Source organism: Theropithecus gelada, chromosome 9, assembly GCF_003255815.1.
Source record: "Theropithecus gelada isolate Dixy chromosome 9, Tgel_1.0, whole genome shotgun sequence".
Lineage (NCBI taxonomy): Eukaryota > Metazoa > Chordata > Mammalia > Primates > Cercopithecidae > Theropithecus > Theropithecus gelada.
The window spans coordinates 70,928,531-70,941,287 of NC_037677.1; the positions used below are offsets into that span (position 1 = coordinate 70,928,531).

At 38.9% G+C, this 12,757-nt stretch overlaps 1 protein-coding gene across 5 annotated transcripts in view; it reads left to right on the forward strand.

Moving 5' to 3' along the window:
- Window positions 1–5,799, forward strand: part of JMJD1C (jumonji domain containing 1C) — a 363,296-nt gene extending 357,497 nt beyond the window's left edge. For all 5 annotated transcript variants that reach the window (XM_025395496.1, XM_025395493.1, XM_025395497.1 and 2 more), the window contains 2 exons: window positions 4,464–4,595; window positions 4,885–5,799. In XM_025395496.1, coding sequence (XP_025251281.1) covers window positions 4,464–4,595; window positions 4,885–4,974 — 222 coding nt within the window. In that variant the 3' untranslated portion in view covers window positions 4,975–5,799. The remainder of the gene's footprint in view (window positions 1–4,463; window positions 4,596–4,884) is intronic.
- The last annotated feature ends 6,958 nt before the right edge of the window (window positions 5,800–12,757 follow it).

Below are 12,757 nucleotides of genomic sequence, written 5' to 3' on the forward strand. Positions count from 1 at the left end.
CAAAGAGATTTCATGCTTATACTTGTCTCCCTGCTGCTACTTTTTTGGGAAGAGTGGTCTTTTAGTAGGCTCAAAGTGACCTTGTTAAAAGTTAGGTTAGTTTACATATCCACTTCCCCCTCCGTCTCACTGCCTTCATCTCATATGGCTCTCCTAGTTCCTCTCTAGCCATCCTGCCCTCTTTGCTACTTCCACACACACCAAGTATGTTTCCTCTCCAGGGCTTTTGTGCTTGTTAAGCTTTTTTGCTTGGAATCGTTTTTCTCTCAGGTATCTGTAAGACTTGCTTCTTCGCAATTTTTTAGACTTCATTCAAATTTCACCTTGTTGGTGAGGTCTAGTTTAAAGCTGTAAATTGTGTCCCCCAACTTTCTGTCACCTTTTCCTGCTTTATTTTCCTCCATTTGAGTTGTCACCTTAAAATATGCTTTACAGTTTACTCAGTTTGCTCATTGTCTTTTAACCCCCACTAGAACGTAAGCATGATGAAGTAAGAGATTTATCTTTTCCATTGCTCTCTTCCCATGCCTAGAATAATGCATTTAATGTTTGTATTATTAATAAGTCTCTATTCTGAAGGCCTGAAAATATGTTCTCAATAACAACATGTTTTTGTACAAGGGTAGATGAAAACAAATTTGTGGCTTTCTATAATTTATATATATTGGGCTTTTTGTAAAACATATAAATGTTTACTTCTTCCTATATGTGCTTTCTCTGGCTACTTCCAAAAGTTTACTTAGGTTAGAACCCACTTTATGACTATACACATTCTCTTTGAGATAGTTAGAAAATTCACATAGATTATAGAAATACAATTTCATCTATAAAAAATGTTATATCTAAATACACCAAGGCAGCATATATTACCTAGACTGACAAATTATATTCTGAGCTCTGCCACTAAATTGCTGAGTGATCCAAAACAAGATCTAACTTCTTTGCTACATAGTTTGGCACAGAAATTGCCAGCTATATAAAAGGGAATTGCCACCTTTCCTCTCCTATGTGTGTAATGACAACAACACAGCTCTTTATACTCTGTTGAAAGGATGTTGTCCATAATTCACAATTGGTGGCAATGCAATTTTAAGAGAAAATAAGTAATAAGTGTTTACAATATTAACCTATGTTTGAGATGCATTATTACTTACAGCCTGTTTAGGTCTTAGAAGTTCTGAAAACTGTTCATGACTTCACTTCCAGTAGGCTGTAGGTGGCCCTCAGAATAATCAGACTCTAAATCAGTGTTCTGACACTTTAGCATATGTTAGAATTTCATGGAGGGCTTGATAAAGCAGATTGCTGTACCCCACTACCAGAGTTTCTGATTTCAGTGGGTCTGGGGAGAGACCTGAAACTATAGATTTGTAACAAGTTTCCAGGAAATGCTGATTTTATTGTCCAGGGACCACACTTTGGAAACCACACAAATGGGAATCTCATGCAAACCCAAGGCACCTATCAAAAAATTTTCAACCAAGTGATTCTGCATGACAGGGGCCAACAGTGATAGGGAAGAAACAAGATTCTGTTCTTTGGCCTGTCAACAATGACCATTGCCAGAGCCAAATTGAGAGAAGAGTGGGCTGTCTGTTCAAGGAAGCTGAGGGGTATAATCTTAGCAAGCTGAGGGAAAGCAGCATAGCCACAGTCCTCTTTATATGCTAAGAACTATTCTAGAATGGGAGACTTACAAATCTTCTCTTGGTAACTGGGACTCAGTCTGTGAAACTCCTGTACATCCCTCCACAGAGCAATGACACTGACCTCCAGGATTCTGTAGTATTCTGAGGTTTAGGGTGGCCTTTACTTAAAAACAGCAACCGTTTTTTGTTTTTTGTTTTTTTTAAGTTAACACATAATCTTTAGTAAACTTTGCCCAAAAATACTGAGTTTAATTGATTGTGTTTGGTTATTTATCATGAGTTTAGAAAATTTTAAAGTTGTAATTCTCTGTATTCATATGACCAAAAGGACTTCTTGGCAAAATCTTTTCACACTAAGTTCTCACAAATAACTGAGTAAATAGCAATCACAGTGTCAATAATCCTACTGTGAATACAAATTATATTTTCTTAACATTACCTATTTATAATTATAACTGATGCTTTTAGGCAAGTATGAATAAGACAATGTCAAGGAAGTGAAATATAAATGACTCAAATGTGACAAAGAAAAGGGATAATCAAAATGAGAAGTTGAGTTGTGTTCTGCTTTAAAACTGAACCCCTGGGCTCTTCAAAGTAACCCTCAAGCCTTTATGCAAAGTATATCAGGTAGGGGTCATTAGGAAACCTAATAGCATCTTGTAAGCACTAATAAAGGTTACTGTTCTAAAAGTCATTTTAAAACAACCATAAGCTGGCAAAGACTGACAGAATGAACTTTTTCAGAACTCTGGAATCTAATCGAAAACTCATACAGCAACCAAGAGACTGCTAATGAAGAAAAGGGCAGCTGATTTTTGGCATTTAAGGAAATCTCTTGTTAGGTCACTGGCTGACCAGTGAGATAGTGGAACAGAGACTTCAGTGACCACACCCAACAAGGAATACTGCCTTTGCAAAAACAGTTTGGAAAGTCACTAAACAAGTGGATGACTGCAGCCCTCAGGAATCAACAACAGCAAACTGAGGCAGGGAGAGATTATGATTACACATTGTAATGTTCAGATGCCCAGTTTTCAGTAAAAAGGTACAAGGCATACACAGAAAGAGGAAAGTATGGCCCATTCAAAGGGAGAAAATAAATTGGCAAAAACCTTCCCCGGGAAGCCCAGACATTGGACTTACTAGACAACTGTCTTAAATATGCTCAAAGAGCTAACAGAAACCAGGAAAATGATGGATGAACAAAGTGAGAATATCAATAAAGAGAAATTGTATTTAAAAAGAACCAAGTATACATTTTGGAGCTACAAATGATTTTAGGACATGCTACGCTAGATATACCAAAAGGTTCTTTCATGCTAAAACTTTGGAAAGACTCTCCTTAAGTTCAGATAAATGAAAGATATAAGGAGAGAGGGCATTTGGAGACTGTGTATGCTGGTATGAGAGTTAATAAGCAGGACTGTAAAGCATCTGTTAAGACAAGACACCGCAGGAGTTGGGCTCCTGTTGACTTGCCATTTATTGGCTGATTTGTCTTGGGACAGGCGCTGAACATCTCATCCATAGTTTCCTGCTCTGTGAAATAGAGCATCTGTTCTACAGACACATTATGAAGAGCCAGTGAGACTGTACAGAAATGCTGAAAATGTGAGGCATCCACTATATTCATCCTCCAGAGGAACCAACAGCCTAATGATTAAAGAAAGAGAATGTTTACTTTACTATGCTACCAAGTTATCAATAGAGGCACAGTGCTTGAGTTAAAGAACTCTGCAGACTTCAGCAGCTGTTCAGGTGGTCATTATGCCCAGAGGAGGAATTCTAGCCCCTCTGGAATTCCATCACCCTATCATCAATTAGATTTTTTTTCCCACAGTCTCCATTTCCCACTTACTATCTCCTTCATCTCACTCCTCCCAATTAAATTTATTTTGCATACTTAAAATTAGAATAACTTTAAATGCTTAGTTTTTCAATTATTTCTCCTTTCCCAGGAATTTTTGTGACATTTTTTAATATCAAGAGAAGATAATCTACAAACACCACAAATCCCAGATTGGATCAGCTTGGGCCTTCCTTTCTTGTTTTACTGGCATTAATAGAAAGCAGCTCTATAGTCAAGTGCAAAGTCAGTTTGTAAATGCTGAGCAAATAACAGATAAGACTATTGACTGGCTTCTTGGGAAAACTGTTTAGTCAGGAGAGAGAACACTGTTGAAAAACTGTTGTACTGATGTCACGGGTGGTTGAAGGGATATCTTTAATTGGCTAATTTGAAAGAAAGTCACAAAAGAAAGGCACGAATAACCAAAATCCTGGGATATTTCTGAAACTCAGTCGAGGTCATTAGATCTGTCTGGAACTACATTTTCCAGCCCAGTTCCTAACAAAGTTTCATTTCCTTTTCTTTATTCTCTGATGTAAGAGTTAACAGTGAAATGACCAAAATCCTGAAAGCCAATGGAGCAACAATAAACATACTCAGATAGATTGCCTCATAAATTCTTTCAAGTTAGTTTTTAAAAGTAACACATTTTTTAAAAGTCCACCTTGGCAAAATTGATAATTTAATATCTGGTTATCAGCCTCTCCAAAGGATTCCTGGAAAAGTTATTTTCTTTTTATCATTTAAAAATATTCCATTTACAAAGTCACTTTACATGAAGCTTTTCAGTGACATAACTTTCTCATAAAATGTGGTCTTCTGCTTTAAAATCCATTTGATGTTTTGGAGAAAGTAGATTCTCCAGTAGAATTGTCTCTTGTGTTTATTGGTTTTAAATAACTCGGCTTTTCTTTGCTCCACCTCCTAAAACTTATATTTCACTGTTTTTCTTTTGGGGATAGGTTCAGAATTTTCACAGCTGTATTCAGGTAACTGAAGATTTTGTGTCTCCAGAACATCTTGTGGAGTCATTTCATTTAACACAGGAACTGAGACTTTTGAAGGAAGAAATCAATTATGATGATAAACTACAGGTAAGAGTTAGGTGTTCTAGGTCCTGTTCTGCAGGCTTTTTATATTCAGAAATATACATGTAGAACAGCTTAGGCAGTCATTGCCTAGTTGGTCACATTAGGGTGACAAAGATTAACACCACCATGTATTTAATTGTATGATTTATAGTGTCCCTTTTGGCTTAACATTTTTCTTATATTTGGCTTTCCTAGGCCCCTATTAAAATAGTTTTTTTTGTAAAATCTGGAAGTTTTCATTTTTTAATTTCTGTCCAACTGAAGTGATTAGAAATATCAACATCTCTTTCAGGTTAAAAATATTTTGTATCATGCCGTCAAAGAAATGGTGAGAGCCTTGAAGATACATGAGGATGAAGTAGAGGATATGGAAGAAAATTAAGTGTGATCCAGTTTGATATGTTTAGGTCATTGAACTGGGATTACTTAACCTTGAATGATGATATGTATGCACACTGACTTACGCTTCATAAAACCATCAGTGCCAAGAAATTCTCTTTGTAGTAATTACTTGTTACTGACACTGCAGCAGTATAGCCTATGTCACAGCTCCTGTGATTCAATGTTAGCTATAAAACAAACAGAATTTTAAAAGCAGCACTATATAGCTGTTTTGTATTATAGTGTATATGATGTTTGTGAAAATGCCAGATTTAAAATGATGTATTTATTTTTGGTAAAAAATAAAAAATTCTATGCTATATTGTTGATCAAGTGTAAATGTGACCTTGTACAGTTTACTAAAATTACTGATATTTTTCACTACATTGAGACAGTTACTGTGAGAATAGGACACAAACACCAGCTATTGCCTGCATCTGGGAAATTGCTGAATCGCACAGCAGTCATGTCATAATCAGAAAATTACTGCCAAATAATTGTAAAATTTGTAAAGTATAAAGTATATAAAGTAGATACTAAATACAGACACTTCAATATTTTGTTGAAGCTATTGACTGTACAATTAAACATTTTCAAAAGGTGTAATTTATTTAAAATTGTCTCATTTTGGTAAAATTTATGTGAACTTTTAAAGCTAAATATTAAACTTAATATGCTATGTAAATATATACATATATACATTTAATGATGTATTTTTTTAAAACATTGGCTTGCTTTTGTTAAAGTGCAAGTGTTACATATGGCTTTGTACATTAAAGTTGAAAGGGGTTTTACATTTTCCATTAAAAGGACTTTATCAAAAATTGACTTTTTCCAGAGTTCTCCCTGTGTTTGACAAGCATACCACTGGGGGCAGAGAAGAACCCGAAGTCAGTCATCCTGGGTATAAATATGAGTTCTGCCACTTACTGTATGACCTTAGCAAGCTGTTTTAATTTGAAGTCTTGGTTTTAATAGCTGGCTGCTATTGTCAGTTGGTTGCTTGAGGCTTACGTATTCGTAACCCTTTAGGTTGCTGGAAAGATGTAGGTCTCCACTGACACCTGCAGGATATTGAGAGGATAGCCTTTCCTTCTCATCTGAAAGCATTTAGCTTAAAAGAAGAAAGTGGGAGTCCACGTTGTAACACCTTGCAAGTTGCTTATACTGTTTTTCCCTGTGTCACCATCATTTAGCTCCATGTAATCTGTTATGCCACCCTCCACTTCAGGCAAGGTTCAGCCAGGAATGTGAGCAATTACATTTCACATGGATTACCTACATGTGGCATTTCTCATTAATTACCTACACTCATCATGGGATGGATGATGACTACTTGGCTAGAAAGAAAAATTGGCCTGAGGAGTATTTCAAATGATTTTGTGAACCTTCTTTGGTGAGCTTTTGACTTTCTTAAATACCATTTTTCCATATGTGCCTCAGCTGATAAAGTGGCTTCTTTTGCCTAATGCTTTCATATGTTCCATCTGATTTAATTTTGATATTAAGTGAAAGCCAAGGTGTTAGTTCTGGAGTAGAGCACCACCTGCTGGTCCCCTAAAGCCTGCCAGGATCCCACAGTCTGTGGCGATTGTTTTTCCTCAAAAGCTTTTGCTGCTTGCTCTTGCACGAGCCACCTTTGAACCACATTTACAACTTATTCTGAATAGCTGAAGCTAACAAAGATAAAGCCAGGCAATGTGGCTTCTTTCAGTGCAGACCCACCTTAATGAGTATTCTATCCATAGTCTGAATTCCATGCTACTGACCTAATTCCTTGTAAACCTGGGGTGAAGGGAGAGGACCATAATGTTTACATCCTTAACGACATTTGTAGGCTTTTTGGAAGGCTGGGGAGTTCATTACTGATTACTCCCTAATTACTGGAGCAATTCCTCTGGCCTTTTTCTCTCCATCCTTTTGGTTGGGTCTGATGCTCCTCAGGATTATGTCTGAGTATGTCAGCTCCCTCCAGACAGTGGTATGGTGTTATCTTAAATGTGTAGAATAATTTGAGAAACAACAAAGAGCCTTTATAAAAGGAAAGTCGTGGTGAGTACTTTAGTTCTTTCCCATTCTAGTGTATAATGTTTTTTTGAGACAGTCTCGCTCTGTTGCCCAGGCTGGAGTACAGTGGTACAATCATAGCTCACTGTAGCCTTGAACTCCTGGGCTCAGGTGATTCTCCTGCCTCAGCCTCCCGAGTAGCTGGGACTACAGGCACACATCACTGTGCTCAGCTAATTTTTTGAGACTGAGTTTCACTCTGTCACCCAGGCTGGAGTTCAATGGTGTGATCTCGGCTCAGTGCGACCTCCAGCTCCCGGGTTCAAGTGATTCTCCGGCCTCAGCCTCCCGAGTAGCTGGGACTACAGGCGTGTGCCACCACACCTGGCTAATTTTTGTATTTTTCATAGAGATGGGGTTTCACTATGTTGGCCAGACTGGTCTCGAACTCCTGACCTGATGATCCACCCGCCTCAGCCTCCCCAAAGTGCTGGGATTACAGGCGTGATTTTTAAATTTCTTATTTATTATTTTCTTATGTATTTTTTTTTTTTTTTAGTAGAGATGAGGTCTTATGTTACCAAGGCTGGTGTCTTATCTCCTGAGCTCAAGTGATCTTCCTACCTCAGCCTCCCAAAGTGCTGGAATTAAAAGTGTAAGCCACCACACCTGGCCCTAATTGATAATGTTTTTACTGGAATATGGATTTCTTTTCATGAATAATCAATACATGCATTCAAATGCATTTGTCTTCTGCCATGTGTCTGGGGACTGTAATACCCAGAAAAATCAGTGTCTGGTTTTCTGTCACTTCCCTTTTTGGTAGATAGGTTATGGATTTAGTAACATCTGGCTAAAACTAATAAGCTTCAGAAAAGTGCTGTTACACCTTTACTTTGCTCTGTGCGTATATACTATAGATCGATAGATTCAACATGTTCTATTTCTAGATGCCAGCTTATCAAAGATGCTCACAAATGAGATCAGCAGTCAGCCATGGGAGAGGAAAAAGTGATTTAGTTATTCTATATAATGGGTTTTGTTTTGTTTTGTTTTTTTGAGATGGAGTTTGCTGTTGTCATCCAGGCTGGAGTGCAGTGGCACGATCTTGGCTTACTGCAACCTCCGTCTCCTGGGTTCAAGGGATTCTCCTACCTCAGCCTCCCAAGTAGCTGAATTACAGGCCTACGCCACCATGCCCAGCTAATTTTTGTGGTTTTAGTAGGAATAGGGTTTCACCATGTTGGCCAAGGCTGGTCTTGAACTCCTGACCTCAGGTGATCCGCCCACTTGGCCATCCACAGTGCTGAGATTACAAGTGTGAGCCACTGCGCCCAGCTAGTTATCATTCTGTATTCAATACGGTATTCAGTATGACTCGGGATAACAAGTTGGCCAAGACACAAGGTTATATATGCTGCCAGTCCTGTCACCAGGATGCAGACTCAGACATTTCCAACTGCAAAAGTTATGACATGGCCTAGTTATGCAATTGTTATATAAACCTACATAGATATGCTTTGAAACAATATAAAAATGTAGCAAATGTTAGTAGTATGCGAAGTACTTTGGCTCGTCCTGGTTCTTTTAATGAAAAGTAATTGACTTTTAAATAACAATGAAATGTTGGCAGGCTCCAGGTCACTGGCTGCATGCCTTGTAAGTTAGTTCCCTTTCTTGGCTGTGGAGGTTTTCACAACTGGCTGTAGCTAAAACAGGATTGTCCTTTCTATGTCTTGTCTGTGAAAAAGACCTCAGCCCTGGGGCCAGTGGAGGGTATACCAAGGACATACATTGTACGGGGTGGATCAAATGGACTCCACTTTGAGAGGAAGGGCATTATGAGTACAGAGGCCAACACTACCTCACCACCCCTTAGTCTTTGACCCAAATTTAACAGAGGATAAAAGATGTGGAGAGCTGGATGAGCAAACAAATACACTTTGGGAGACCAAGGTGGGTAAATCACGAGGCCAGAAGTTTGAGACCAGCCTGGCCAACATGGTGAAACCCCTTCTCTACTAAAAGTATAAAAATTAGCTGGGCCTGGTGGCACAGGCCTGTAGTCCCAGCTACTCTCTAGACCGAGGCACGAGAATTGCTTGAGTCTGGGAGGCAGAGGTTGCAGTGAGCTGAGACTGTGCCACTGCACTCAAGCCTGGGCGACAGAGCAAGACTTTCTCAAAAAAAAAAAAAAGAAAAAAAAATGAGAAGGAAGTGTAAGATAGATGCGAACTGACTGCTTTTCCAAGAAGAGCCAGTGTGGTCCTCTGGCAGCATAGTAAGGATGGTAACTGACAGGTGGGGCTACTGTGGAATATGGAAACAACGGTTCAAGGTGGGTGATACAGGTTTGCTTTAGTAAGTGGAAGAAGTTCACGACAAAGACAGGGATCACTGTTCGCAGCCGCACATGCCATGCCCTACATAAGTGTAAGATAGAACTATCTTGGGCCAGGTGTGGTGGCCCACGGCTATAATCCCAGCACTTTGGGAGACAGGCGGGTTGATCACCTGAGGTCAGGAGTTTGAGACCAGCCTGACCAACATGGTGAAACCCCATCTCTACTAAAAATACAAAAATTAGCCGGGTGTGGTGGTACAGGCATGTAATCCCAGCTACTCAAGAGGCTTAGGCAGAAGAATTGCTTGAACCCGGGAGGCGGAGGTTGCAGTGAGTCGAGATCGTGCCATTGTACTCCAGCCTAGGAGACAGAGCAAGACTGTCTCAAAACAAACAAACAAAAACCCTGTATTTACAACTTACTCAAAAGTGTTAGGCAGGCATTGGTGATATGATGGTTTAAAAAAAAAAAAGATGCTGAGGACTGGCCCATCTATGCTAAATAGTATATGACAGGTATATACAAAGTATTTGGAAAAGGTGTAATAAATTTTGCCTGGGGTTAGGGAAGGCTTCGGAAAGGTAGTATTTGCACAACCCTTCAAGTAACAAAGAGGACAGAGCAAATGTGTATATATTAGATCTCCGTTTGGCCTTTTTGCATAAACACATTCACTGAGACTTCTATACACTTTTCAAGAGTGATTTAGAAAGTCATTCACTCTTAATTTCTTGTTCTAGAAGGGCAGCAGGGAAGGAGCTGCATGTTGGAATAGCCTTTATAAGAGGTGAATGTCAATTAGACAAATTCCTATCATAGTTGTCTAGTAAACGACTACCAGGATGTCATAGGCAAATCAATGTAGTCTCATCTCTCCCATTCTATAGATAAAATATAATCACATTATTTTCACATTAAACATCTAGAAGATACTGTGGTAGCCTGAGGCGCTTTTCTTATCAGTGAACTTAGGCCGGGTGTGGTGGTTCATGCCTATAATCCCAGCACTTTGAGAGGCTGCGGCCGGCAGATTACTTGAGGTCAGGAGTTTGAGACCAGGCTGGCCAACATGTTGAAACCCCGTATCTACAAAAAATACAAAAATTAGCTGGGTGTAGTTGTACATGCCTGTAATCCCAGCTACTTTGGAGTCTAAGGCAGAATAGCTTGAATAGCAAGAGATGGAGGTTGCAGTGAGCCAAGATCACACCACTGCACTGTAGCATGGGTGACAGAGCCAGACCCCGCCTCTCCAAACAAACAAACAAACAAACATTGTATAGCCAACCTAATATATTTATTTTATCCCCTAATTTGTTTGGGAGTGGGTAATACATATGTGGGGACTCATCTCTAAAATGTTTGAATAACTAGAATTTACTCCTGTTTTGCAGAGACAAATTACGTTGCACAAGAAAATATTAAGCAAACATTTCATATAGAAAGGAAAAAGGCCAGCCTATACAACCTTTTAGGAAAATGAATTCCATTTTAGTTTCTAAAAATCACTACACTATGAAAAGTTCCACAAATACAAACCACAGGGCTTATATGAAAAATGGTATTAGGGCATAGCACTTTAAAACTTCACCAGTGACACATTTAAAAACAGTGGGTTTACACATAAACATTTAAGAAATATATAAACACTACAAACAAATATGGCACTTTACCTTGAGGAAGACTCAGTGTGCTTATGGAAGTGGGCCTCAGAAGGGTTGCGGTTTGTGATTTGACTTCCTGTGAAAGTAAGGGCTATCTGGAATAGAGGGAAAAGAAGGTGGGTTATCTGGAAGGTGGGCTATCTGGAATCAGAGGGAAAGGAAATATGGATGGGTGTAGTTCAATGTCACTGTGAAAGTGTCTATTCGAGGTGTGTGTGGGTGCTTTATGTGTTTCCCTGCAGCTTGGTTCAAGAGGTGCAGTTTTCTGCGTTCATTTTCTTGCAGAATGAATTGCTCCCTAAGCAAATAATATATTATATTGGAACAAATTTGCATGTTCAAAACCAACAGCTGAATTGACTTGTACACCAAGAGATTCTTCAAATCAAAGCTTTCTAAAACCAATGAAACCATAGGATTTCAGAAACCAATTCTAGAACATTAAGGATTTGGCATAGCTGTTGAATTGGTATCATGTGACTTGATCCATTATTTCTCACATTCCCTCCCAGAGGATAAATAAAAGTAGCAATTTAGCCCCTTTAGATTGAGTCCCATGACAGATTGTTATAAATGTGTTCCAAATGTACAAGCTCCAGAAATTACTTAGCCCTGGAAAATTGCTGCTTATCCCTGGGCCACTGTAGTCTGCTTTCCTGTGTGCAACCTGAGTTAGGAGTCCACCTAAGTATTCCAGTCATGTCTTTCCAACCTTTAGCAGGTGGCTGGATTTTTCAAGTCAGCTGAAAAAATTTTGGTCAACTGAAAAATTCTCATAGTCTGGTGTTTCTACTGTTTAAACTAAGTTAAGTTGAAGTTTTCTGTGATACCCTGTAAGCCAGAAGCCACTACTGTGAACTACAGGGAGAGGGGTTTACTTAAAAGGTATACAGGGGTGACCACTAATTGATTTGAGCTCAAATTGTTTCTGATTCTTAAAAATCTCAGGGGTTTTATTTATTTTTTCCCCAAACTTATCAAGATAATGTGAGGACTAAGAAGTGTAAGGAATTGGGGGAAGGGAGGGTACCTGGAGGGGGACACCTGTAATTCCCCCACCCAGAGGTGATCATGGTTATTGGCTTACTTCTGACAAATCTTTTCCATGTATGCCACTCTACAGAGCATAGATCATTATATAAAAATTGGCATACCATTTTTTCTGTCAGCATATCAATATGCCAAACACTTAAACTGAACATTTCTAATAGCTTCATAGTCCCACACAGATTTATCATCACAAAACCATGGGCAAGCAATGTAAGTCTGTATCCCTCCATTTTGAATTGTGAGCCCATTTATCATTGCCAGCCTTTCAATAAATGAGCCTGCCTTTCAAAAATCCAACCAATACCTCAAGTACTGTATTCAACCAACTTTAAAGACCAAGACAAGTGCCATTCTGGAATTTACCGCAATGCCCAAAGTGTGGATATTTCAAATAGATGAACATTACCTAAGAATGAAAACTGGTCTATGACCCTCTTGCCCCATTTAACATCTTGCTGCCTCCTTAGAGTTTTATTTAGTTTCAACACTGAAACCAAAGGATTTTGTGGCAATGTTTAACTTTTTTTTTCTTTTCCAATCACTAGCTTAATGGAATGTTTAATATCCTTCTGTTTCTTCTATTAACATCTGGCGTTCTTCCCTGAACAGCCATCTCCTCCTAAGAATAGGGAAATATCTGATATCAGGCCCTCCAAAAAGATCTATTAGTGGCAACGAAGACCCTGGGACTTAATAACACTCTGAATAGCAAGACTTT